This window comes from Oncorhynchus mykiss, chromosome 4, assembly GCF_013265735.2.
Source record: "Oncorhynchus mykiss isolate Arlee chromosome 4, USDA_OmykA_1.1, whole genome shotgun sequence".
Taxonomy (NCBI): Eukaryota; Metazoa; Chordata; class Actinopteri; order Salmoniformes; family Salmonidae; genus Oncorhynchus; species Oncorhynchus mykiss.
In genome coordinates, this window is record NC_048568.1 from 18,365,993 (window position 1) to 18,391,941 (window position 25,949).

The 25,949-nt window shown below is 42.0% G+C and overlaps 2 protein-coding genes across 4 annotated transcripts in view; both read left to right on the forward strand.

Moving 5' to 3' along the window:
• LOC110522231 (scavenger receptor class A member 5) overlaps window positions 1-9,233 on the forward strand; it is a 49,722-nt gene extending 40,489 nt beyond the window's left edge. For both annotated transcript variants that reach the window (XM_021600448.2, XM_021600449.2), the window contains exons 8-9: window positions 3,630-3,818; window positions 8,640-9,233. In XM_021600448.2, coding sequence (XP_021456123.2) covers window positions 3,630-3,818; window positions 8,640-8,773 — 323 coding nt within the window. In that variant the 3' untranslated portion in view covers window positions 8,774-9,233. The remainder of the gene's footprint in view (window positions 1-3,629; window positions 3,819-8,639) is intronic.
• Window positions 9,234-14,446: 5,213 nt separating this feature from the next.
• pbk (PDZ binding kinase) lies at window positions 14,447-25,949 on the forward strand. 2 transcript variants are annotated; one of them, XM_021600452.2, is made up of 6 exons: window positions 14,447-14,606; window positions 14,806-14,996; window positions 15,143-15,452; window positions 16,074-16,203; window positions 25,081-25,251; window positions 25,362-25,949. In XM_021600452.2, the coding sequence occupies exons 2-6, from the start codon at window positions 14,818-14,820 to the stop codon at window positions 25,607-25,609; spliced, it is 1,038 nt and encodes a 345-aa protein (XP_021456127.1). In that variant the 5' UTR covers window positions 14,447-14,606; window positions 14,806-14,817; the 3' UTR covers window positions 25,610-25,949. The 2 variants fall into 2 exon arrangements, with proteins under 2 accessions (XP_021456127.1, XP_021456128.1); XM_021600453.2 differs by having other exon boundaries at window positions 25,377-25,949.

Sequence of the window (25,949 nt, forward strand, 5' to 3'; positions counted from 1 at the left end):
ACAGCAAAGTGGGCCAGTGCTCTAATCGTCAAAGGCACATTTGGAAACGTGCCTGCTTTAATAAGGTATTGACAGCACTGTTTTTAGTGTTTTCTCCCATAAGACTAAACAACTCTTTTTCTAGAACAAATACTTCAGTTGTGAAACTACAGAGAGATATCATGAGTGGTGGTAGAGATGGGAAGTACTGGTTTTCATCTTATCAATTAGCTGGACTTTAATAGGCCCTGTATTGTACTGTGCATGAGTGTCTCTCAGGAGAAGTCTGCTAAGAGGTTTTCTGTTGGATGTGTGATTAACTTAACTTAAGTTTCTGTCTGAACTTCTAAAATGATTTGAACAAACCAAGCCTCATGCTGGCTTGAAGGTAGGTCCATACCTGGCTGCAACATGTTTTTCATTAGGTATTTTGTTACAGGATTACAGGACTAGGCTTCATTACAGGACTAGTCTTCATGTGCAGGGGAGCTGTAATATGACATCCTGGCAAGAAATAGCATTTTCTCTCCATCCTATTCTTACTAAATCTTCCCAAACATGATGGTGGACCTCCCACTGTGTGTGCTGGGGGAAAGAGATGCCTGCTGTCTTGTGGGGCACACGGTCATGCACACACACACGCACGCACACGCACGCAAGCACGCACGCACACACACACACACACACACACACACACACACACACGCACACGTACACGTACACACACGTACACACACACACACGAACGAGGATAATGACAATACCCACCCAGAACCCTCTTTAAACAAGGCAGTCTAGCATCAACACACACAGCGGAGGTGACCTGTAATGGAAGAGATGGTCTCAGCACAGTTACGATAGCACATACAGTGGGGCCAAAAAAGTATTTAGTCAGCCACCAATTGTGCAAGTTCTTCCACTTAAAAAGATGAGAGAGGCCTGTAATTTTCATCATAGGTACACTTCAACTATGACAGACAAAATGAGAAAAAAAATCCTGAAAATCACATTGTAGGATTTTTTCATGAATTTATTTGCAAATTGTGGTGGAAAATAAGTATTTGGTCAATAACAAAAGTTTGTCTCAATACTTTGTTATATACCCTTTGTTGGCAATGACAGAGGTCTTCACAAGGTTTTCACACACTGTTGCTGGTATTTTGGCCCATTCCTCCATGCAGATCTCCTCTAGAGCAGTGATGTTTTGGGGCTGTTGCTGGGCAACACAGACTTTCAACTCCCTGCAAAGATTTTCTATGGGGTTGAGATCTGGAGACTGGCTAGGCCACTCCAGGACCTTGAAATGCTTCTCACGAAGCCACTCCTTCGTTGCCCGGGCGGTGTGTTTGGGATCATTGTCATGCTGAAAGACCCAGCCACGTTTCATCTTCAATGCCCTTGCTGATGGAAGGAGGTTTTCACTCAAAATCTCATAATACATGGCCCCATTCATTCTTTCCTTTACACGGATCAGTCGTCCTGGTCACTTTGCAGAAAAACAGCCCCAAAGCATGATGTTTCCACCCCCATGCTTCACAGTAGGTATGGTGTTCTTTGGATGCAACTCAGCATTCTTTGTCCTCCAAACACGACAGAGTTTTTAGCAAAAAGTTCAATTTTGGTTTCATCTGACCATATGACATTCTCCCAGTCTTCTTCTGGATCATCCAAATGCTCTCTAGCAAACTTCAGACTGACCTGGACATGTACTGGCTTAAGCAGGGGGACACGTCTGGCACTGCAGGATTTGAGTCCCTGGCGGCGTAGTGTGTTACTGATGGTAGGCTTTGTTACTTTGGTCCCAGCTCTCTGCAGGTCATTCACTAGGTCCCCCCGTGTAGTTCTGGGATTTTTGCTCACTGTTCTTGTGATCATTTTGACCCCACGGGGTGAGATCTTGCGTGGAGCCCCAGTTCGAGGGAGATTATCTGTGGTCTTGTATGTCTTCCATTTTCTAATAATTGCTCCCACAGTTGATTTCTTCAAACCAAGCTGCTTACCTATTACAGATTCAGTCTTCCCAGCCTGGTGCAGGTCTACAATTTTGTTTCTGGTGTCCTTTGACAGCTCTTTGGTCTTGGCCATAGTGGAGTTTGGAGTGTGACTGTTTGAGGTTGTGGACAGGTGTCTTTTATACTGATAACAAGTTCAAACAGGTGCCATTAATACAGGTAATGAGTGGAGGACAGAGGAGCCTCTTAAAGAAGAAGTTACAGGTCTGTGAGAGCCAGAAATCTTGCTTATTTGTAGGTGACCAAATACTTATTTTCCACCATAATTTGCAAATAAATTCATTCAAAATCCTACAAGGTGATTTTCTGGATTGTTTTTCTCTCATTTTGTCTGTCATAGTTGAAGTGTACTTATGATGAAAATTACAGGCCTCTCTCATCTTTTTAAGTGGGAGAACTTGCACAATTGGTGGCTGACTAAATACTTTTTGGCCCCACTGTAGACTGGTCCCTGTGATGGCCATCTAGAACACAGATTGCGTATGCCTAACCAAAATGCTGATGAACACATTTAGTCAAATAAAGTTTGTGCCATGTTACCTACCCTGCTAATACCACCATGACTCTGGCCTAGCCCCATCACACCCCTATCAGAGATAACCTGGGTCTGCGTCTCACTGGACAGATTGAAGTTATCTGAGCCATTACCAGAGTAAAGTTATGCCTACATATCTGCAGCAGACACATGGTTTCAGTCTGCCAGATTGGCTGCATGTCTCAGGCTAAGACTAGAGCGGAGCTCAGGCTGCAGCATCTGCAACACATTAACAAGATGTTCCTGTGCTCTTCTCGAGTCTATCCTCCAGATTCATGTTCAGCCATTGGAGCCCCAGGCTATTCATCTCCTAAAAAGGTCAATAAAGACTAGTTGAGTCAGAGTTAATCTTCCAATGGGAGGTGCTAATTGTTTTCAACACCTTCTCCTGCCCTGACAAGACCACAAATTTCACTCCAAACTCTTTATAACTGCAGTTATGGAGGTTACCAAGTATGGAGGCAGTAATTACCCCTAATAGCAAACCCCTTTGAACAAACAAGCTTCATGGAAAGCATTTCCTAAAGATGTGTTCAAGTGTTTTGTTTGATTTTCCCGCTTATGAAAAAATAATTGACATTAAATAAAGTTAGAAAGATGTTTGGCTTGTTGCTCCATACCTGATGGATTTATTGTGTCTACATGAAATGTACAAACAGTGTTTTGAGCAAACTAATCCAAAAGGTATGACTTCATTAATCCAAGACATGCTGGTAAACCAACCTGGTTGGGAAATCAACAGCAAATTAACAAGCCATTGTCCTCTGAATATTACTGTAATTTAGTTGACTTTACAGAAATGCACTCTATGATCCATCTTTGAGGTTAATACACTGAGTCAAGCCACCTCAATCTGATCAGTGTTCTGTGGCTAGGGGTTTTGTTTGGCACATGACCAGCTTCCCCTTTCAAACCACCATCCATGTCTCTCTCCCCTGCTGTGTGCGTGTGCGTGTGTGTGTGTGTGTGTGTGTGTGTGTGTGTGTGTGTGTGTGTGTGTGTGTGTGTGTGTGTGTGTGTGTGTGTGTGTGTGTGTGTGTGTGTGTGTGTGTGTGTGTGTGTGTGTGTGTGTGTGTGTGTGTGTGTGCATGCGTGCGATTCAGTGGACGAGACACTGGTGAGGCTGGTGAATGGATCAGGCCCTCACGAGGGGAGAGTGGAGGTGTTCCACGAGAGACGCTGGGGAACGGTGTGTGATGACGTCTGGGACAAGAAGGACGGCGACGTGGTCTGCAGGATGCTTGGCTACAAAGGAGCCTTCGAGATCCATAAAACAGGCCGGTTTGGACAAGGTAAGCCTTTTGGCTGTTTTTTATCTCTATGGAGATTTGAACTAACTACAGTGCAGACTGTGATAAACTTGTGGAGGCGGATTAGGATTTGTACCATTTTTATTTGTAATTGTACTTTTTTATGGTGGGTATTAGTGCACAAAGCATTTGAAAGCAACTGAAATTCATATACGTTTATAGGGAACATCATAGGAGCCAGATGCCATCAAAAATGTGCCAGTGGTAATATCCATCTGTTTCCTCTCTTATGACCTATTTTCCACAACCATCATTACATCATGCATACACACACATCTATGTTTGGTCCAATCAAAATATTAGGGTTTATTAATACTATTTAGTTCAAATTAATCTGGAAAATTAAAAATAAAAAAAATCTAATTCCGATAACCATTTTTTTAAATTAACAATAATTCACATTTACTTTTGAGGATTAATTAAACAGTTGTAAATGTATCTTTCATAGACCCCATTTGCGAAGCAAAATGTTGTTTCTTTATTCTTGACATCATCCTGACCCATATTTGTATCTATAATAATGTTAGAGGTGACATTGTACATGGTCAATACAATAAATTATTCTCACAATAAGTGTTGAGATGCTGGGTAAACCAGTTTAGGAGGCATGTCTAGTTAAAATAAAACCCAACAGTGATGTATTAGGCCCAGTCCAAACATCTGTGGTGAATGTACACTATACTATACTGGTCCTGGCCAAGTTTCCTTTTCAAGTTCATGCTGCACTCAAGATGTTTCAGTTATTCAATGTTCTGTAGTTGGTGGTGCTCAAACTTGGAGTCTTCTCTCATGGTGCTAAATGTGGTAGAATGACCTTAAAGCAGAAACTCTGATCATACAGAGTGTGTTTGCCAACATTCTGAGGGAAAATATTGCTCACACTCAAAGTTCAAAATGCTTCTGTGAACAAACGGATAGAGTAGACAGACGGTAGGTCTACCAGGTCCTGGTCCCTTCCCAACAGTACTGCTGGTCATAAAGTATATGGAAAACAATACGGAACGATATTTCCGTACACACAAAAGGCCTCCTTTGAGCATTAGTGATACTACTACTTGTGAGGGAAGACACACAAATACATCAAATAAAATAGCTGAAATGGAGACATTAGTTCCTAACTACACACATAGTTCTCATTGTAGACGTATATTTACACGATATATCAGACAAGCCCAGGCATTTAAAGGGTTGATGGTCTAGTCTGCGACCTCCAGCCAGTGTAGGATATTTTTTGGCCTCTTATCTTATATCAAGTCCGTCTATGAATCCCCTCACTGGTACACAGCCCCGATAGGCCTATGGGGATGAGGCCCACATGCACATCTGTAAACTGTCATCTTAGAGTGAAAGAAATGAATGTCTGATTCAGGATATAAAAAGCATATTGTACTTTTTGTGCTCATTATGATGCCAGCATTCGAATATTCGAAACCCTGAAGCAAACGAAGACCAGGAATTATAACGTGAAATCTCATTCAAATGTGGGATAAGAAAGACATGCTTATGCTAATGTTATTAACTTTGTGGGAACCTTTTGTGGGGAGAGTGATATCCTTATGACATATTGCATTTAAAACATATATTATTCTGGATTGGTTTGGTAAACTGTATATAGTGAGTATAAAAAACATTAAGAACACCTTCCTATTATTGAGTTGCACTCCCCCCTTTTGCCCTCATAACAGCCACAATTCGTCTGGGCATGGACTCTACAAGGTGTCAAAAGCTTTTCACAGGGTTGCTGGCCCATGTTGGCTGGATGTCCTTTGGGTGGTGGACCATTCTTGATACACACGGGAAACTGTTGAGCGAGAAAAATCCATCAGCGTTGCAGTTATTGACACAAACCAATGTGCCTGCCACCCACTACTATAGGCCGTTCAAAGGAACTTACATTTTTTGTCTTGCCTATTCACCCACTGAATGGCACACATACCCAATCCATGTCTCAAGGCTTAAACATCATTCTTTAACCTGTCTCCTCCCCTTCATCGACACTGATTGAAGTGGATATAACAAGTGACATCAAGAAGGGATCATAGCTTTCACCTGGATTCACTATGGTTTTCCTGCATGTATATTATCCCTTGTTGTTATAAATCAAACAAAGTTGTAGTTATGTTAGGCATAAAGTGCATTCGGAAAGTATTCAGACCCCTTGACTTTTTCCACGTTTTGTTACGTTACAGCCTTATCCTAAAATATATGTTTTTTAAAATCAATCTACAGTATACTATAATGACAAAGCGAAAACATGTTTTTTTTTGACATTTTTTAAAATGTATTAAAAATAAAAAACAGAAATACATTATTTTCATAACTATTCAGACCCTTTGCTATGAGCCTTGAAATTGAGCTCAGGTGCATCCTGTTTGCATTGATCATTCTTGAGATGTTTCTACAAATTGATTGGAGTCCACCTGTGGTAAATTCAATCGATTGGACATGATTTGGAAAGGAACACACCTGTCTATATAAGGTCCCACAGTTGACAGTGCATGTCAGAGCAAAAACCAAGCCATGAGGTCAACGGAATTGTCCGTAGAGCTCTGAGACAGGATTGTGTCAAGGCACACATCTGGGGAAGGGTACCAAAAAATTTCTGCAGCATTGAAGGTCCCCAAGAACACAGTGGCCTCCATCATTCTTAAATGGAAGAAGTTTGGAACCCACAAGATACTTCCTAGAGATGGCCGCCCGGCCAAACTGAGCAATCAGGGGAGAAGGGCCTTGGTCAGGGAGGTGACCAAGAACCCAATGGTCATTCTGACAGAACTCCAGAGTTCCTTTGTGGAGATGGCAGTCATTCTGGAAGGATCTCCCATCTCTGCAGCACTCCACCAATCATGGTAGGGTGGCCAGACGGAAACCACTCCTCAGTAAAAGGCACATAACAGCCCACTTGGAGTTTGCCAAAAGACACCTAAAGTACTATCAGACCATGAGAAACAAGATTCTCTGGTCTGATGAAACCACGATTGAACTCTTTGGCCTGAATGCCAAGCATCACGTCTGGAGGAAACCTGGCACCATCCCTACGGTGAAGCATGGTGGTGGCAGCATCATGCTGTGGTGATGTTTTTCAGCGGCAGGAACTGGGAGACTAGTCAGGATCGAGGGAAAGACGAACGGAGCAAGGTACAGAGAGATCTTTGATGAAAAACTGCTCCAGAGGGCTCAGGACCTCAGACTGGGGCGAAGGTCCACCTTCCAACAGGACATTGACCCTAAGCACACAGCCAACACAATGCAGGAGTGGTTTCGGGACAAGTCTCTGAATGTCCTTGAGTGGCCCAGCCAGGGCCCGGACTTGAACCTGATCGAACATCTCTGGAGAGACCTGAAAATAGCTGTGCAGCGATGCTCCCTATCAAACCTGACAGAGTTTGAGAGGATCTGCAGGGAAGAATGGGAGAAATTCCCCAAAAACCGGTGTGTCAAGCTTGTATCATCATACCCAAGAAGACTCGTTGCTGTAATCGCTGCCAAAGGTGCTTCAACAAAGTACAGAGTAAAGGGTCTGAATACTTATGTAAATATGATATTTTCGTTTTTTTTATATTTATACATTTGCAACATTTTTCTAAAATCTGTTTCTGCTTTGTCATTATGGCGTTTTGTGTGTAGATTGATGAGGAAAAACACATTTTAATCAATTTTAGAATAAGGCTGAATACTTTCCGAATGCACTGTATATTTGAGGTCCTATGTCTTTCTCTAACCTGCTTATTTGGCAAGTAGGCAAATTAGATCGGACACAGTGTATTTTACATTAGTTATCTTTTGTTTGTTTTGAATCCAATCCTTCAATTACCCTCAACCCCTCCCATCTGTATCTGAAGACCATCCAGTTTAGTTTTCTATTTACCATATATTTTAACTGTGCTGTTTCACAAATGTTCTGAACCTATACATAACGATTGAAAGTGAATTTTGTTCTCAAACCCAATGATGAATTTAGTGTCCCACATCTACCGTTGTAATTCACAACTCATTATCATGAACAATGGAGTTCCTAAGTTAGTGTTCATACGTTGGACATTCATTTTGCACATCATTCTTCAGTCAGCAATTATTACTTAAGCCATCGAGAGATTTTGACTGGGTCTTGAAATGATTTTAATTTGGACCGGGACACAGGCACTAGAGGGTGTCGTCTCGTATGTTTGTTGGCCTCTCAGTTCTGTCTTCAATGTAATTGATACCACAATAAACCCAATTTCAGACATAGATTCCATGCCAGAGGTCCCCTCTGGTGGCTCTTGGCTACCCTGCCTGGTGCCTGTGGACAGGGGAGAGGAGAGAGGAGAGGCTTGCGCCAGTCTCCAGAGCCTCTGTGTTTGTGAAGCCATGACATGCTCTCATCCCTCTGCCAGATATCTGCCTCACATTGACGCTTCCAAGGGCTCTCAGAGGAGAGTAGTGTGATGAGTAAGAGGAGCCTGAGTATGACCAGACCAGACTGCTATCACACTCTCTTTCATTCAGATAAAGGCTGTGATTTGCGAAGAAAAACAATAGAATAGCAGGTGCCTGATACTTGGCCGCCCCTATATTCCCTCCCTGTATATCCCTCCTTTATCATCTTAGCTGTGAATCATACTTTTCTGTAAGTCCTGAATACTGGAGTCGATCTGGATTTTTTAAAATTAATAACAGTGGGAGGCTGAGAGGACATATGTTCACTGTTAGGTTCATCTTGACTAAAGTATGTCTGCCCTCTTAATTTCTCTGTCTGTCTATCTGTCTGTCTGTCTGTCTGTCTGTCTGTCTGTCTGTCGCTCTCTCTCTTTCTCTATACAGGTACTGGGCTCATCTGGATGGATGATGTGGCCTGCGTTGGGAACGAGGACACCATTCACCAGTGCAAGTTCTCAGGCTGGGGTAAGACAAACTGTGGGCATGTGGAGGATGCGGGGGTGACATGCAACACCTAACACCGACCATTTGAACCCCCACCGAGTTCAGTTACAAACTGCTGAGATTAGTTGCAGTTGACAGGCAGCGTGAGGTAGAGCAGAAGAGCTGTATCCTGCTGTCCTACACCCACCCACCGCTGTGGGCAACTGATTTGACAGTTATGTGCAAACATGCTTTGATTTCAGACCCCTTAGGGCCTCTTGGATGGCTATTGTTCATGTAAAGTAGGTTTATCAATAGCAGATACTTCTTAGCTGAACTAGATTCAGTGCCAAAAATGGATCAACTTAAAAAATGGTCAGTCACAAATGTTTGTCAAATTTTTGATAGATAAAGCGATTACAAAGAAAAGAAAGGGGAAGAGATGCCATTTTAAATGGATGTATGACTTGGCCCTAGTACGATTTATTGGTTTGTGTCTGACAATTTTACTATTTCTGCCTGTAGAGCCAAGCATTGTTTTTTATCATCATGAATGAGAGTTTCTCTCTCTCTCTCGTTTTTGCTTCTCCCTTCAACAGTTTTTTTTGTTAGAGCCCAAAAATGTCACCCTCTTCATCGATAATTGCATGGGCGGTTGGAAGATTGACGCTTGGTTTACGTATGGAAACCATGACTCTAACGATGAGTAAGACAAATTACAGCCTAAGAGAGTAAGTTACAGTTTGGGGAAAATAAAGTGAAATGGTAAAACATGCACAATGTATTGAGGTTTCTCACAGGAAATGAAACAGGGAAATATGTATTATTGTGTGAAATAAACAAAACCAACCCCTGATGTAAGATACTTTCACAAGTAAATCACGTGTTGACATGATATGATGGCTGTAAGAAAAATATTTCTGTAGATGATCCCTTGCCAAATATTGATTTGGGATAAACAATGAAATGTGCGGAGGTCCTGAGGACTAGGTTTGATCCACTCTCAGACTCATGAATCTGGACTATCTCAGTATTTCATCTGGAGCAGTAGAGCAGCTCCCCTCAGAAATGGTCCTCACTTTTATCAACTTAGGTTCATGTGCAGACAAGTGCTATAGAGGTGTTGCAATGCACTCGTTTTCTAAGCCAACAGCCAAGGAGAATACCTTACAATCTCTATATATTTTCACTCAGACTGATCATGCTTCCCTCTTGGGAAAGGTCCTTCAACAGAAAAGAAAGGAGAAAAAATGTTTTCTACCTAAAATATTTTCATACAAAACATTTATTCTGGTAGATATTATTCTGATAGATATTCCTACAGTACGTGATCATCTCTATTATAATCCTGTCTCAGATATTCAACCAGGGTGCAGTTAGTCTGTGAACATAACAGAGGTTATTCTTGCATGGATCTTCAACTGTGCTGGAAATGAATCACTGTCATGCAATGCTTTTTCACATACGTTTAAGGGAGCAGACTGCACACATTTGCTTTGTATAATAGGGACCACAAACCCAGGTTTCCACTTTGGGAACATACTATCAAATGCCAGGATGGTATGATTGCTATGTGAAGTCGAGATTGGTTGATTTGTTATACTATGGTTATACTTGGTTATACTGTGGCCCTAATCACCACTTTTATTGGACAAAGGGACTGCTGAGGAATGTAAATATCTGCTTATCGATTGTGCTGGTCATAACACCCAGACAACAATACCTGAAGTAGTATGAAATAGATAAATAAATACAGTGAATATGTGACAAGAATATTTCATATGTCCATTAAACAATACTTTGTACTAGATTTTTCAGATGTTTTAATTGTTCATGTACCATGGAAATAATAAAATATACATTTGTTTATACATGTGGACTTGATTATTTTCTGATTAAGATGAAAATGGTTGAGGCAGTTCAGTTGAAAGCTAAGTAATCCTAGCCCATACCCTAGATACAGTACATCAAGAGAACAGGTGAGGAGGGATAGAGGAAGTTGGGTATGTCATCTCTGGTTTGACAACTGAGAAGCAATTACCTTAAAAGTGGTTCCACATGGAAGGACGAACATAGAAATGATTGCTGGAGAATCACCTGATCACCTCAGCATATGGTGAGCCTAGGGAGAACAAAGACCCTGAATTACGGCTGAGGGGAAGATGCTTCTAAACAATGTTTGAATAAGAACATATTTAATTTTGCATTGTGAAATGTTTAGGTTAATCTGTTTCATACACTCCCATTGTGAAAAGTCCTTAGCATCTGGAACTGTCTCAAATTATTTTCTACCCTCAGTTTTATGTCAAACGCAGACAAACAACAAGTATTTTATTTAAGGTATGACCAAGGACAATATTTCTGAAGTGATAATTCAGGGGAATTCACAGATGGACACAGGAACCGTTGGACTCCATTATCCTCTATAGTTCCCAGAGGACCTCTCTCTGGCATTAACATCCATGGCTGTCACATTGAGTCAGCTCTGTAAGAGGGGTTTGAAATAACAGTGCAACCATTTATAGAGATTTTGTGCAAGGGGTAGTGGGCTCAATAACTATACCTCTTCAGTCCATTTATAGAAAGAAACTACATTGTTCAGAGCAGTTTAGGGTCACGTCACAGAACTCAGCGAGAGAAAGAGCAGTTCCAGTAATCAGCACTGCTAGAAGTGTAAGCTTCCCCAGAGCCTTCCTGAACTCCCCCATGTGTCCATGTGTATTCTGGACAGGATAAGTTCTATAAGAAAGAGTCCTCCCTTGAGATTTGACAAAGGCTGTTTGCTATTGTAAACTAGAGAGAGTTATCAGTGGCTGTTGGCCTGGATTTCCTGAACAATCTTCTGTCTCCTGTGTCTGGGAGGATGAATGATTGAATGTTCAGATGAAGATGCTGCTGAGAGCTGTGTTGGAACACACATTCTGTCAACATGTCCATATAGCTACAGAATGTATTAATATACAGTACCAGTCAAAAGTTTGGACACACCTACTCATTCAAGGGTTTTTTATTTTTTACTATTTTCTACATTGTAGAATGATAAGACATCAAACTATGAAATAACACATATGGAATCATGTAGTAACCAAAAAATATTTTAGATTCTTCAAAGTAGCCACCCTTTGCCTTGATGACAGCTTTGCACACTCTTGTCATTCTCTCAACCAGCTTCATGAGGAATGCTTTTCCAACAGTCTTGAAGGAGTTCCCACACATGTTGAGCACTTGTTGGCTGCTTTTCCTTCACTCTGCCGTCCAACTCATCCCAAACCATCTCAATTGGGTTGAGGTCGGGTGATTTTGGAGGTTCAGGTCATCTGATGCAGCACTCCATCTTGGTAAAATAGCCATTACACAGCCAGCCTGGAGGTGTGTTGGGTCATTGTCCTGTTGAAAAACAAATGATCATCCCACTAAGCGCAAACCAGATGGATGGAGTATCACTGCAGAATGCTGTGGCAGCCATGCTGGTTAAGTGTGCCTTGAGTTCTAAATAAATCACTGACAGTGTCACCAGCAAAGCACCATCACACCTCCTCCTCCATGCTTCACGGTGGGAATCACACATGCAGAGATTATCCAATCACCTACTCTGTGTTTCACAAAGACACAGCGGTTGGAACCATAAATCTCAAATTTGGACTCATCAGACCAAAGGACAGATTTCCACCGGTCTAATGTCCATTGTTCGTGTTTCTTGGTCAATGCAAGTCTCTCTTATTGTTGGTATCCTTTAGTAGTGGTTTCTTTGCAGCAATCTGACCATGAAGGCCTGATTCACGCAGTCTCTTCTGAACAGTTGATGTTGAGATGTGTCTGTTACTTGAACTGCAATTTCTGAGGCTGTTAACTCTAATGAACTTATCCTCTGCAGCAGAGGTAACTCTGGGTCTTCTTTTCCTGTGGTTGTCCTCATGAGAGCCAGTTTCATCATAGCGCTTGATGGTTTTTGTGACTGCACTTGAAGAAACTTTCAAAGTTCTTGAAATGTTCCGTAGTGACTGACCTTCATGTCTTAAAAGTAATGATGGAGTGTCATTTCTCTTTGCTTATTTGTGCTGTTCTTGCCATAATATGGACTTGGTCTTTTACCAAAAAGGGCTATCTTCTGTATACCACCCTACCTTGTCACAACACAACTGATTGGCTCAGACGCATTAAGAAGGAAAGAAATTCCACAAATGAATTTTTGACAAGGCACACCTGTAAATTGAAAAGCATTCCAGGTGACTGGGAGTACCTCATGAAGCTGGTTGAGAGAATGCCATGAATGTGCAAGCTGTCATCATGGCAAACGGTGGCTATTTTGAAGAATCTCAAACATGTTTTGATTTGTTTAACACTTTTTTGTTTACTACATGATTCCATGTGTTATTTCATAGTTTTGATGTATTCACTGTTATTCTACAATGTAGACAATAGTACAAATAATGAAAAACCCTTGAATGAGTAGATGTGTCCAAACTTTTGACTGGTACTGTGTATACACTGGACATGATCTAAAATACTGTAAAGCTAAACAATAAGACGGTGGTCAAAATGCAGTTGATTATTCAAGTAAAATAATGGACAAATAAACCATGTCTACAGAACAATGTTTGACATTGAAAACATGCATGAAATGATTCAATTGTGGATTCCCCCGAATCTACCCAATTTGAGCAGAGCCAGGGACAGCTCCTTCTCCCCAACCAGAGCCCATGCTGAGGTTTGACCAAGGAACACACTCTACTTTTCTATAAAACCAACCACAACATGTAGCAAGCACAGACAAATTTGCTAATTTCCCTCTGAGGTTTAGTTGAACATTTGTTTTCTAACCAAGGTACTGTGTTCTTCATATTATACTATGTTTCTGCTATATCAGGTTGAAGGAAAGAGAGGAAACTACATGTAGCCTGGCGGGTAGGAGCGTTGTGCCAGTAACAGAAAGGTTGCTGGATCGAATCCCTGAGCTGACAAGGTAAAAATCTGTTGCTCTGAGCAAGGCAGTGAACCCACTGTTCCCTGGGCGCTGATGATGTAGATGTTGATTAAGGCACCACTCTGAAATGTAGAAGAGCCATTTCAATTGAATGCATTCAGTTGTACAATTGATTAGGTATGTCCCTATTGAAATCCGTTTTTACCAAGGATTAAACAGCATGCAGTACCGCCTGGAAGTGCAATATGGCTTGGGCATGGTCTGCCATGGCTATGTGGAGAAATGTGGCGAGACACTATCAATGAGCCCCAACTGTGCTTGGGATGATTGTAGACACACATGCAGGCTGCAGCAGACATCTGCTCAAATGTGGCTGGATAAATAACAAATGAAACATGGAATTTGTTCCTGGATCTGCAGAATATCTGAAATTATGGATATCTGTAAACTACTGGAATCCAGGATTCGGGCCCAAAGATAAAAATGTAAGAAAAAGGAAGTTTCATTATAGTGCTTGATGGTTTTTGCAACTGCACTTGAAGAAACTTTCAAAGTTCTTGAAATGTTCCGTAGTGAAGGTGTTCTTAATGTTTTGTACACTCAGTATAGATGTGCCCACAGTCCACACACAACTTTCCTCTCTATTTAGCGCCTAAGTCTGCTCTCTGGTGGTGTAATCAATGTATTTTACATTACAAATATTTACAAATATTTACAAATATACTACAAGCATAAACAGAGTTTTAATCAAACCAGAAACACCATTAGCTACATCAGTACTTTATATTATACACAAAACAATGTGTTAATGCCCCTGACCTGTATTTCAGATAGTTGGGAGGCTACATATTTTAGAAACGCTTTTTTCAATAATTTTGACAGATTGCAGTTTGTCCTTCTAGGGTGCCTGTATTTGACCTACGAAAACATTTTGGATTTTTAAACGTTGGGCGCCTATTCTACTGCATCTTTTGTGATCAAGACAATACAGGACAGAAACATTGGTAAGAATAATCACTGAATTTGTTCATAAACCTTTATCACATTATGCTGTAACGTTAGTTACGTAAAAATATAATATTCGCACTTGAGTAAATTGATCGCTAATTTTGGGTCCTTGCGATAGATTATGATTGTTATTGAAGTTAGCTAGCCAGCTTTGCTAGCATTGAGGTACTTTGACTCTGTCTTATGTGTTCACAGATCGGTGAAAGAATGGACTCTTCTATTGCCAGTGATGTGAATGCATTTAAGACGCCCTGCAAACCAGACAAGATTAAAAGCCCTCTATCTGATGGCGCACCCAGTCCTAGAACCCCTATAATCATCCCTGCCTCCCCTTTCATGAAGAAACTGGGATGTGGAACTGGGGTGAATGTTTATCTCATGAACAGGTTTGTTTTGTGGGATATCTCCATATGTTAAATACACATCATTGGTATATCTTTCCTATACATCTCTTTACAGTATATTCTGTCATTTAGCTTCTCAATATTACCTATGGAGTTGGTATGTCATGTTCCTATGTGCTCTTTTGCAGACTTGGTACATTTAACCAGTCTCCATGGGCTGTCAAAAAGATCAACAGCAAATGTGCCTCAAAACAGGTGGGTGTATTCCAGAGAAGACTCAGTGACGAGGCAAAGATCCTGAAAGGCCTGCACCACCCAAACATTGTTGGATTCCGTGCCTTCACCACTGCCAAGGATGGCTCCAAGTGCCTGGCCATGGAGTATGGTGGGGAGCAGTCCCTGAACGACCTGATAGAGAGGAGGAGAGAGGAGGGCCTGAAGGCTTTTCCAGCTGCCACCATTGATAAAGTGGCCTTACATGTGGCACGTGGCCTACAGGTAACATCCTGCTCATCTTTTGAATCTAGTTTTCACCTGGTCTGGAATGGGTTACAGGGGGAGGAATGGAGATATTGCTTGTAATATAAAGCTGTAATACCAGGAGTACTGTAAGTGTCGACTGGATGTGATCATCCAGCTCATCGATATGGATTGGCTCTATTCTCATGCTTTGGGGCAGAGAGGTCATGTAAGCAAATGTAATTCAAGATTACTGTTATACATTTCCCCTCAATCAACGTGAATAATACGTGGTGATGAAGGGTATTTGAGTTTCTCCTCCATTAGTGTCATTACGTCAACAATTTCAGGTTTAGGATTTCAAATGTTCTGTAATCCCCTGAAGGGGTGTTGCTTCATGCAGCAGTTCTTAAACAGCACCATTACTGAGTATAGGAATCTTTGATTCATGGCCTAGCTATGACCAAATTAACTGAAAAACCACCATGAAACACCCCTCTTAAATGGAAATGATTTTCCTGTTTTCTCATTCACTGTCAGTTACCAGATGCTTCATGTTATTCCATATTTTAATGGGAATCAAACGCATATGGCTGTGTACAATTGGTATAGAAAATATATTAAGGAAATGCTTGAAATGTATATTTGTTTCACCTTCAGTACCTTCACAACGCGAAGAAGCTACTACATGGCGACATGAAGTCTTGCAATGTTGTCATCAAGGGAAACTTTGAGACTGTCAAAATCTGTGATGTGGGAGTCTCCTTGCAGTTGGATGAGAATATGAAAGGTAGATATCAACATCTGAGCTCAATACATACACTCAAACACTGGTAAAATAGGCAGGACTTGGTATTTTGGTCTGTTGCTGTTGTTAGACAACCTGTCTTTGTCTCTGTTTAGAAAGTGTGAACCTGAGAAATTAGCCGGATGTAGGACCTGAACAAAATGCATTCCTAACCCTCTTTAGTTTAGGTCTTGGGGTGTAATGCCAAACATCTGTTGTTCTTGCAACATAGCTGTTGATGATTTTCATAGTGTTGCGCGCACTCATGTCCTGGGCCTAATGGAACACATGCCCAGTGGTTACATCATGCTCATGCTTTCTGGGAAACACAGCGTTTCTATTCATAGTAGGGAAGGGTATAGAGTAACAAACAATGTGCAGGTGGTTTGCTATGTAAACAATCTATTTTATTCATCAAATTGTATTTGTCACATGCACCGAATACAACAGCTGTAGACCTTACCGTGAAATGTTTACTTACAAGCCCTTAACCAACAATGCAGTTCAAGAAATATAGTTAAGGAAATATTTACAAAATAACCTAAAGTAAAAAAATAAATAAATCAACAGTAAAACAATAAAATAACGAGACTATATACCGGGGGTACCTGTACAGAGTCAATGTGCAGGGGTACCGGTTAGTCGAGGTCATTAGTACATGTGCAGTAGGTAGGGGTAAAGTGACTATGCATAGATAATAAACTACGAGTAGCAGCCGTGTTAAAAGAAAGGAGAGGGGGTGTCAATGTAAATAGTCCGGGTGGCCATTTTATTAATTGTTCAGCAGTCTTAGGACTTTGGGGTAGCAAGCCTTTTGGACCTAGGCTTGCCATGCGGTAGCAGAGAGAACAGTCTGACTTGGGTGACTGGAGTCTGAATTTTTTGGGGGCCTTCCTCTGACACCACCTGGTATATACAGTGCATTCGGAGAGTATTCAGACTCCTTGACTTTTTCCACATTTTGTTACGTTACAGCCTTATTCTAAAATTAATTACTTTTCTTCCTCATCAATCGACATACAATACCCCATAATGACAACCAGAAAACAGGTTTTTAGAAATGTTTGCAAATGTATTAAACATAAACTGAAATGCCTTACTTGCATAAGTATTCAGACCCTTTGCTATGAGTCTCGAAATTGAGCTCAGGTGCATCCTGTTTCCATTGATCATCCTTGAGATCTTTCTACAACTTGATTGGAGTCCACCTGTGGTAAATTCAAATGATTGGACATAATTTGGAAAGGCACACACCTGTCTATACAAGGTCCCACAGTTGACAGTGCATGTCAGAGCAAAAACCAAGCCATGAGGTCGAAGGAATTGTCCTTAGAGCTCCGAGACAGGATTGTGTCGAGGCACAGATCTGGGGAAGAGTACCAAAACGTTTCTACAGCATTGAAGGTCCCCAAGAACACAGTGGCCTTCATCATTCTTAACTGGAAGTCGTTTGGAACCCCCAAGACTCTTTCTAGAGCTGGCCGCCCAGCCAAACTGAGCAATCAGGAGGGGGCCTTGGTCAGGGAGGTGACAGAGAACCCGATGGTCACTCTGAAAGAGCTCCAGAGTTCCTCGGTGGAGACGGGAGAACCTCCCAGAAGGACAACCAGCTCTGCAGCACTCCACCAATCAGGCCTTTATGGTAGAGTGGCCAGACGGAAACTACTCCTCAGTAAAAGGCACATGACAGCCCACTTAGAGTTTGCCAAAAGGCACCTAAAGACTCTGACCGTGAAACAAAATTATCTGGTCTGATGAAACCACAATTGAACTCTTTGGCCTGAATGCCAAGTCTCACGTCTGGAGGAAACCTGGCACCATCCCTACGGTGAAGCGTGGTGGTGGCAGCATGCTGTGGTGATGTTTTTCAGCTGCAGGATCAAGGGAAAGATGAACGGAGATCCTTGATGAAACCTGCTCCAGAGCGCTCAGGACCTCCGACTGGGGCGAAGGTTCACCTTCCAACAGGACAACGATCCTAAGCACACAGCAAAGACAACGCCGGAGTGGCTTCGGGACAAGTCTCTGAATGTCCTTGAGTGGCCCAGCCAGGGCCCGGACTTGAACCTGATCAAACATCTCTGGACAGACCAGAAAATAGCTGTGCAGCAATGCTCCCCATCCAACCTGGCAGAGTTTGAGAGGATCTGCAGAGAAGAATGGGAGAAACTCTTCAAATACTGGTGTGCCAAGTTTGTAGCATCATACCCAAGAAGACTCGAGGCTATAATTGCTGCCAAAGGTGCTTCAACAAAGTACTGAGTAAAGGGTCTGAATACATATGTAAATGTGATAGTTTAAAAAAAAAATATATATATATATTTGAAAATATTTCTAAAATCCTGTTTTTGCTTTGTCATTATGGGGTATTTTGTGTAGATTGATGAGGGGAAAAAAACTATGTAATCTATTTTAGAAGAAGGAAAGGGTGATACCTAGTCAGTTGTACAACTGAATGCCTTCAACTGAAATGTCTCCTGCATTTAACCAAACCGCGCTGAATCAGAGGCTATAATGTAACAAAATGTGGAAAAAGTAAAGGGTTCGGAATACTTTCTGAATCCGCTGTAGGTCCTGGATGGCAGGAAGCTTGGCCCCAGTGATGTACTGGGCCGTACGCACTACCCTCTGTAGTGCCTTAGTCGGATGCCGAGCAGTTGCCGTAACAGGCGGTGATGGAACAGGTCAGGATGCTCTCGATGGTGCAGATGTAGAACTTTTTGAGTATCCGGGGACCCATGCCAAATCTTTTCAGTTTCCTGTGGGAGAAAAGGTGTTGTCGTGCTCTCTTCACGACTGTCTTGGTGTGTTCGTTTGTTGGTGATGTGGACACCAAGGAACGGGGGTGTGTTCGGCCCTCATTTTCCTGTAATCCACAATCAGCTCCTTTGTCTTGCTCACGTTGAGGGAGAGGTTGTTGTCTTGGCACCACAATGCCAGGTCTCTGACCTCCTCCCTATAGGCAGTCTCATATTTGTCTTTGATCAGGCCTACTACCGTTGTCTTCAGCAAAATTAATAATGGTGTTGTAGTCATGCTTGGCCACACAGTCGTGGGTGAACAGGGAATACTGGAGAGGATTAAGCGCGCACCCCTGAGGGGCCCCAGTGTTGAGGATCAGCGTAGCAGATGTGTTGTTGCCTACCCTTACCATCCTGGGGCGGCCTGTCAGGAAGTCCAAGATCCAGTTGCAGTGGGAGGTGTTTAGTCCCAGGGTCCTTAGCTTAGTGATAAGCTTTGTGGGCACCATCGTGTTGAACACTGAGCTGTAGTCCATGAACAGCATTCTCACATCGGTGTTCCTCTTGTCCATGAGGTTGTCGAACCTCTCAAAGAAAAAGGCAGGACAATACAGTGCCTTGCGAAAGTATTCGGCCCCCTTGAACTTTGCGACCTTTTGCCACATTTCAGGCTTCAAACATAAAGATATAAAACTGTATTTTTTTGTGAAGAATCAACAACAAGTGGGACACAATCATGAAGTGGAACGACATTTATTGGATATTTCAAACTTTTTTAACAAATCAAAAACTGAAAAATTGGGCGTGCAAAATTATTCAGCCCCCTTAAGTTAATACTTTGTAGCGCCACCTTTTGCTGCGATTACAGCTGTAAGTCGCCTGGGGTATGTCTCTATCAGTTTTGCACATCGAGAGACTGAATTTTTTTCCCATTCCTCCTTGCAAAACAGCTCGAGCTCAGTGAGGTTGGATGGAGAGCATTTGTGAACAGCAGTTTTCAGTTCTTTCCACAGATTCTCGATTGGATTCAGGTCTGGACTTTGACTTGGCCATTCTAACACCTGGATATGTTTATTTTTGAACCATTCCATTGTAGATTTTGCTTTATGTTTTGGATCATTGTCTTGTTGGAAGACAAATCTCCGTCCCAGTCTCAGGTCTTTTGCAGACTCCATCAGGTTTTCTTCCAGAATGGTCCTGTATTTGGCTCCATCCATCTTCCCATCAATTTTAACCATCTTCCCTGTCCCTGCTGAAGAAAAGCAGGCCCAAACCATGATGCTGCCACCACCATGTTTGACAGTGGGGATGGTGTGTTCAGGGTGATGAGCTGTGTTGCTTTTACGCCAAACATAACGTTTTGCATTGTTGCCAAAAAGTTCAATTTTGGTTTCATCTGACCAGAGCACCTTCTTCCACATGTTTGGTGTGTCTCCCAGGTGGCTTGTTGCAAACTTTAAACAACACTTTTTATGGATATCTTTAAGAAATGGCTTTCTTCTTGCCACTCTTCCATAAAGGCCAGATTTGTGCAATATACGACTGATTGTTGTCCTATGGACAGAGTCTCCCATCTCAGCTGTAGATCTCTGCAGTTCATCCAGAGTGATCATGGGCCTCTTGGCTGCATCTCTGATCAGTCTTCTCCTTGTATGAGCTGAAAGTTTAGAGGGACGGCCAGGTCTTGGTAGATTTGCAGTGGTCTGATACTCCTTCCATTTCAATATTATCGCTTGCACAGTGCTCCTTGGGATGTTTAAAGCTTGGGAAATCTTTTTGTATCCAAATCCGGCTTTAAACTTCTTCACAACAGTATCTCGGACCTGCCTGGTGTGTTCCTTGTTCTTCATGATGCTCTCTGCGCTTTTAACAGACCTGTGAGACTATCACAGTGCAGGTGCATTTATACGGAGACTTGATTACACACAGGTGGATTGTATTTATCATCATTAGTCATTTAGGTCAACATTGGATCATTCAGAGATCCTCACTGAACTTCTGGAGAGAGTTTGCTGCACTGAAAGTAAAGGGGCTGAATAATTTTGCACGCCCAATTTTTCAGTTATTGATTTGTTAAAAAAGTTTGAAATATCCAATAAATGTCGTTCCACTTCATGATTGTGTCCCACTTGTTGTTGATTCTTCACAAAGAAATACAGTTTTATATCTTTATGTTTGAAGCCTGAAATGTGGCAAAAGGTCGCAAAGTTCAAGGGGGCCGAATACTTTCGCAAGGCACTGTACAAGTCTATATATTATTGTATTTCAGAAATAGGCTGTAGGCCTATACATATGTCAAGACACAATAGTGAATCATTTGAACTGTCAAGTGAAATGCAATAAGAGTTTTGTTAACCTCAAACCAACTGCAGAAAAGCTTTGTTTGCATATCGATACTTGTATTTAGAGTAAAATCCTATCCTAACAGCCTATCATGGTAACTTGAATGCTTCTTTTGGTAAATATTTTGAGCAATGTGTGTGTGTAATTAATTATAGTTATAGACATTAACATGGGTATGAACAAAAAGGGTCTAAAAAAGTTTACAATACCTAAATGTATTATATAATTGGGCTTTTAGGCACATCAATTCCTCATCTGGAGAGCACCTCCTCCCAGCTGCCCACTGCATTGAGGCTAGGAAACACTGTCACCACCGATAAATCCAAAATAATTGAGAATTTCAATAAGCATTTTTCTACGGCTGGCCATGCTTTCCACCTGGCTACCCCTACCCCGATCAACAGCCCTGCACCCCCCCACAGCAACTCGCCCAAGACTCCCCATTTCTCCTTCACCCAAATCCAGATAGCTGATGTTCTGAAAGAGCTGCAAAATCTGGACCCCTACAAATCAGCCGGGCTAGACAATCTGGACCCTCTCTTTTAGAGGTTGACCGATTATGATTTTTTTTAACACCGATACCGATTATTGGTGGACCAAAAAAGCCGATACCGACTAATCGGCCCAATTTATTTTTTTTTGTAATAATGACAATTACAACAATACTGAATGAACACTTATTTTAACTTAATATAATACCTCAATAAAATCAATTTAGCCTCAAATAAATAATGAAACATGTTAAATTTGGTTTAAATAATGCAAAAACAAAGTGTTGGAGAAGAAAGTAAAAGTGCATTATGTGCCATGTAAAAAAGCTAACGTTTAAGTTCCTTGCTCAGAACATGAGAACATATGAAAGCTGGTGGTTCCTTTTAACATGAGTCTTCAATATTCCCAGGTAAGATGTTTTAGGTTGTAGTTATTATAGGAATTATAGGACTATTTCCCTCTACCATTTGTATTTCATTAACCTTTGACTATTGGATGTTTTTATAGGCACTTTAGTATTGCCAGTGTAACAGTATAGCTTCCGTCCCTCTGCTCGCTCCTCCCTGGGCTCGAACCAGCAACACAACGACAACAGCCAACCTCGTAGCAGCGTTACCCATGCAGAGCAAGGGGAACAACCACTCCAAGTCTCAGAGCGAGTGACGTTTGAAACGCTATTAGCGCGCACCCCGCTAACTAACTAGCCATTTAACATCGGTTACACCAGCCTCATCTCGGGAGTTGATAGGCTTGAAGTCATAAACTGCGCAATGCTTGACGCACAACGAAGAGCTGCTAGCAAAATGCACGAAAGTGCTGTTTGAATGAATGCTTACGAGCCTGCTGCTGCCTACCACCACTCAGTCAGATACTTGAATGCTCAGTCAGATTATATGCAACGCAGGACACGCTAGATAAACTAGTAATATCATTAACCATGTGTAGTTAACTAGTGATTATGATTGATTGAGTTTTTTATAAGTTAAGTTTAATGCTAGCTAGCAACTTAACTTGGCTTACTGCATTCACGTAACAGGCAGTCTCCTTGTGGAGTGCAGCTAGAGGCAGGTGGTTATAGCGTTGGACTAGTTAACTGTAAGTTTGCAAGATTGTATCCCCGAGCTGACAAGGTGAAAATATGTCGTTCTGCCCCTGAACGAGGCAGTTAACCCACGGTTCCTAGGCCGTAATTGAAAATAAGAATGTGTTCTTAACTGACTTGCCTAGTTAAATAATGATTAAATAAAGGTGTAAAAAAAAAAACGGCCAAATCGGTGTCCAAAAATACCGACTTTGTTATGAAAACTTGAAATCGGCCCTAATTAATCGGTCGACCTCTACTCTCTTTCTAAAATGATCTGCCGAAATAGTTGCAACCCCTATTACTAGCCTGTTCAACCTCTCTTTTGTATCTCCTGATATTCTCAAAGATTGGAATGCTGCCGCAGTCATCCCCCTCTTCAAAGGGGGAGACACTCTAGACCCAAACTGCTACAGACCTATATCTATCCTACCCTGACTTTAAGGTCTTCGAAAGCCAAGTTAACAAACAGATTACCGACCATTTCAAATCCCACCGTACCTTCTCCGCTATGCAATCTGGTTTGAGCTGGTCATGGGTGCACCTCAGCCACGCTCAAGGTCCTAAACTGTATCATAACCGCAATCGATAAGAGACATTACTGTGCAGCCGTATTCATCGACCTGGCCAAGGCTTTCGACTCTGTTGATCACTACATTCTTATCAGCCTTGGTTTCTCAAATGATTACCTCGCCTGGTTCACCAACTACTTCTCTGATATAGTTCAGTATGTCAAATCTGAGGGCCTGTTGTCCGGACCTCTGGCAGTCTATGGGGGTGCCACAGGGTTCAATTCTCGGGCCGACTCTCTTCTCTGTATACATCAATGTCGCTCTTGCTGCTGGTGATTCTCTGATCTACCTCTACGCAGACGACACCATTCTGTATACCTCTGGCCCTTCTTTGGACACTGTGTTAACTAACCTCCAGACGAGCTTCAATGCCATACAACTCTCCTTCTGTGGCCTCCAACTGCTTTTAAATTAAATGCAAGTAAAACTAAATGCATGCTCTTCAACCGATCCCTGCCAGCACGTCCAGCATCACTACTCTGGACGGTTCTGACTTAGAATATGTGGACAACTACAAATACCTAGGTGTCTGGTTAGACTGTAAACTCTCCTTCCAGACTCACATCAAACATCTCCAATCCAAAGTTAAATCTAGAATTGGCTTCCTATTTCGCAACAAAGCATCCTTCACTCATGCTGCCAAACATACCCTCATAAAACTGACCATCCTACCAATCCTCGACTTCGGCAATGTCATTTACAAAATAGCCTCCAACACTTTACTCAACAAATTGGATGCAGTCTATCACAGTGCCATCTGTTTTGTCACCAAAGCCCCATATACTACCCACCACTGCGACCTGTATGCTCTCGTTGGCTGGCCCTCGCTTCATACTCGTTGCCAAACCCACTGGCTTCAGCTCATCTACACGTCTTTGCTAGGTAAAGCCCAGCCTTATCTCAGCTCACTGGTCACCATAGCAGCACCCACCCGTAGCACACGCTCCAGCAGGTATATCTCACTGGTCACCCCCAAGCCAATTCCTCCTTTGACCGCCTTTCCTTACAGTTCTCTGCTGCCAATGACTGGAACGAACTGCAAAAATCACTGAAGCTGGAGACTCATATCTCCCTCACTAGCTTTAAGCACCAGCTGTCAGATCACTGCACCTGTACATAGCCCATCCAACTACCTCATCCCCATACTGCATTTATTTATCTTGCTCCTTTGCACCCCAGTATCTCTACTTGCACATTCATCTTCTGCACATCTACCATTCCAGTGTTTTAATTGCTATATTGTAATTGCTTCGCCACCATGGCCTATTTATTGCCTTACCTCCCTCGCACACACTGTATATACTTTTTCTACTGCATTATTGACTGTATGTTTGCCTATTCCATGTGTAACTCTGTGTGTCAAACTGCTTTGCTTGATCATGGCCAGGTTGCAGTTGTAAATGAGAACTTGTTCTCAACTAGCCTACCTGGTTAAATAAATAATACATAAAAAAAAATCTTTATTCTTAGCGTTTCTCACATATGTTCCCAACTTTGATCTTTAAATTCTACTTTTGGATTTTCTGAGAACCACCAATACTCACAAATAAACTGTTGGTCAAATATACCAATGCCCAGTAAGCCTGAAAACCAATGCTTTAATCACTGTATGACATGTTTAAACCTCTTCCTGTTTCTGCTCCTCTCTCAGTGAGTAACCCCAAAGCAGAGTATGTTGGCACTGAGCCGTGGACGCCCAAGGAAGCTCTGGAGGGAGGAGTGATCACTGACAAGGCAGACATCTTTGCCTACGGACTGACCCTTTGGGAGATGATGACTCTGGCCATGCCTCACATGGAGATTTTGGACAGTGAGGAGGGGGGTAAGGAGTGTTCTATATGTCTAGAGCTCATTTAAAAAGGCAATTTCACTTGTTTTGGATTTATGTAAGACTTCTGTTCCAAACAAGAATGGTTTTAAATAATTGGATAGACGTTATATTCTCAGATGATTCATTGGAGGACGGCTTTGATGAGGATGCCTACTATGAGAAGTTGGGCACCAGGCCAGTGCTGGACTCTGACAGTCTCGGGGGAGCCTACCAGAGAATGGTGGAGCTGTTCTGGCTCTGCACGGAGGAGAATCCACAGAAACGCCCCTCAGCTACCCAAATAGTTCAGGTTCTGGAGTCCAACATGCAGGTGGACAACAAAAATAGTGAGGTCATTGTCATAGACTGACCAGTCCCATCAAGCCATACCATACTGTCATGACTAGACCGGTGTCCAGAAACCTTGACTTTTGTAATATCATTGTATTATTCTGTCCTGTACTCCTTTTTCAGGTGAAACTTGTAAATCATTTTATTTACATTTCAGTATACTGCTATGAGAAGGAATTCAAAGAAGTAGGTTTTTCCTCCAGTTGTTTAAACTAGAGTTGACTAATACTTGAGCATTTGTGTCCTGTGGGCATACATGGTTTGTGCTGCATAATCTAAAATGGAATGTGTAGTGTATATTCATTATATGCTGTAAAGTGTAATGAATGTCAATCATGTGATTAAATAAATTGCTCAGA

Bases quoted from the DNA above. Each gene is read 5' to 3' on its own strand.
- pbk (XM_021600452.2), top strand. From the start codon at position 14,818: ATGGACTCTTCTATTGCCAGTGATGTGAATGCATTTAAGACGCCCTGC. The intron at 16,204-25,080 runs GTAGATATCAAC...CTCCTCTCTCAG, and splicing joins GTTGGATGAGAATATGAAAG to TGAGTAACCCCAAAGCAGAG. The intron at 25,252-25,361 runs GTAAGGAGTGTT...ATAATTGGATAG, and splicing joins TTTGGACAGTGAGGAGGGGG to ACGTTATATTCTCAGATGAT.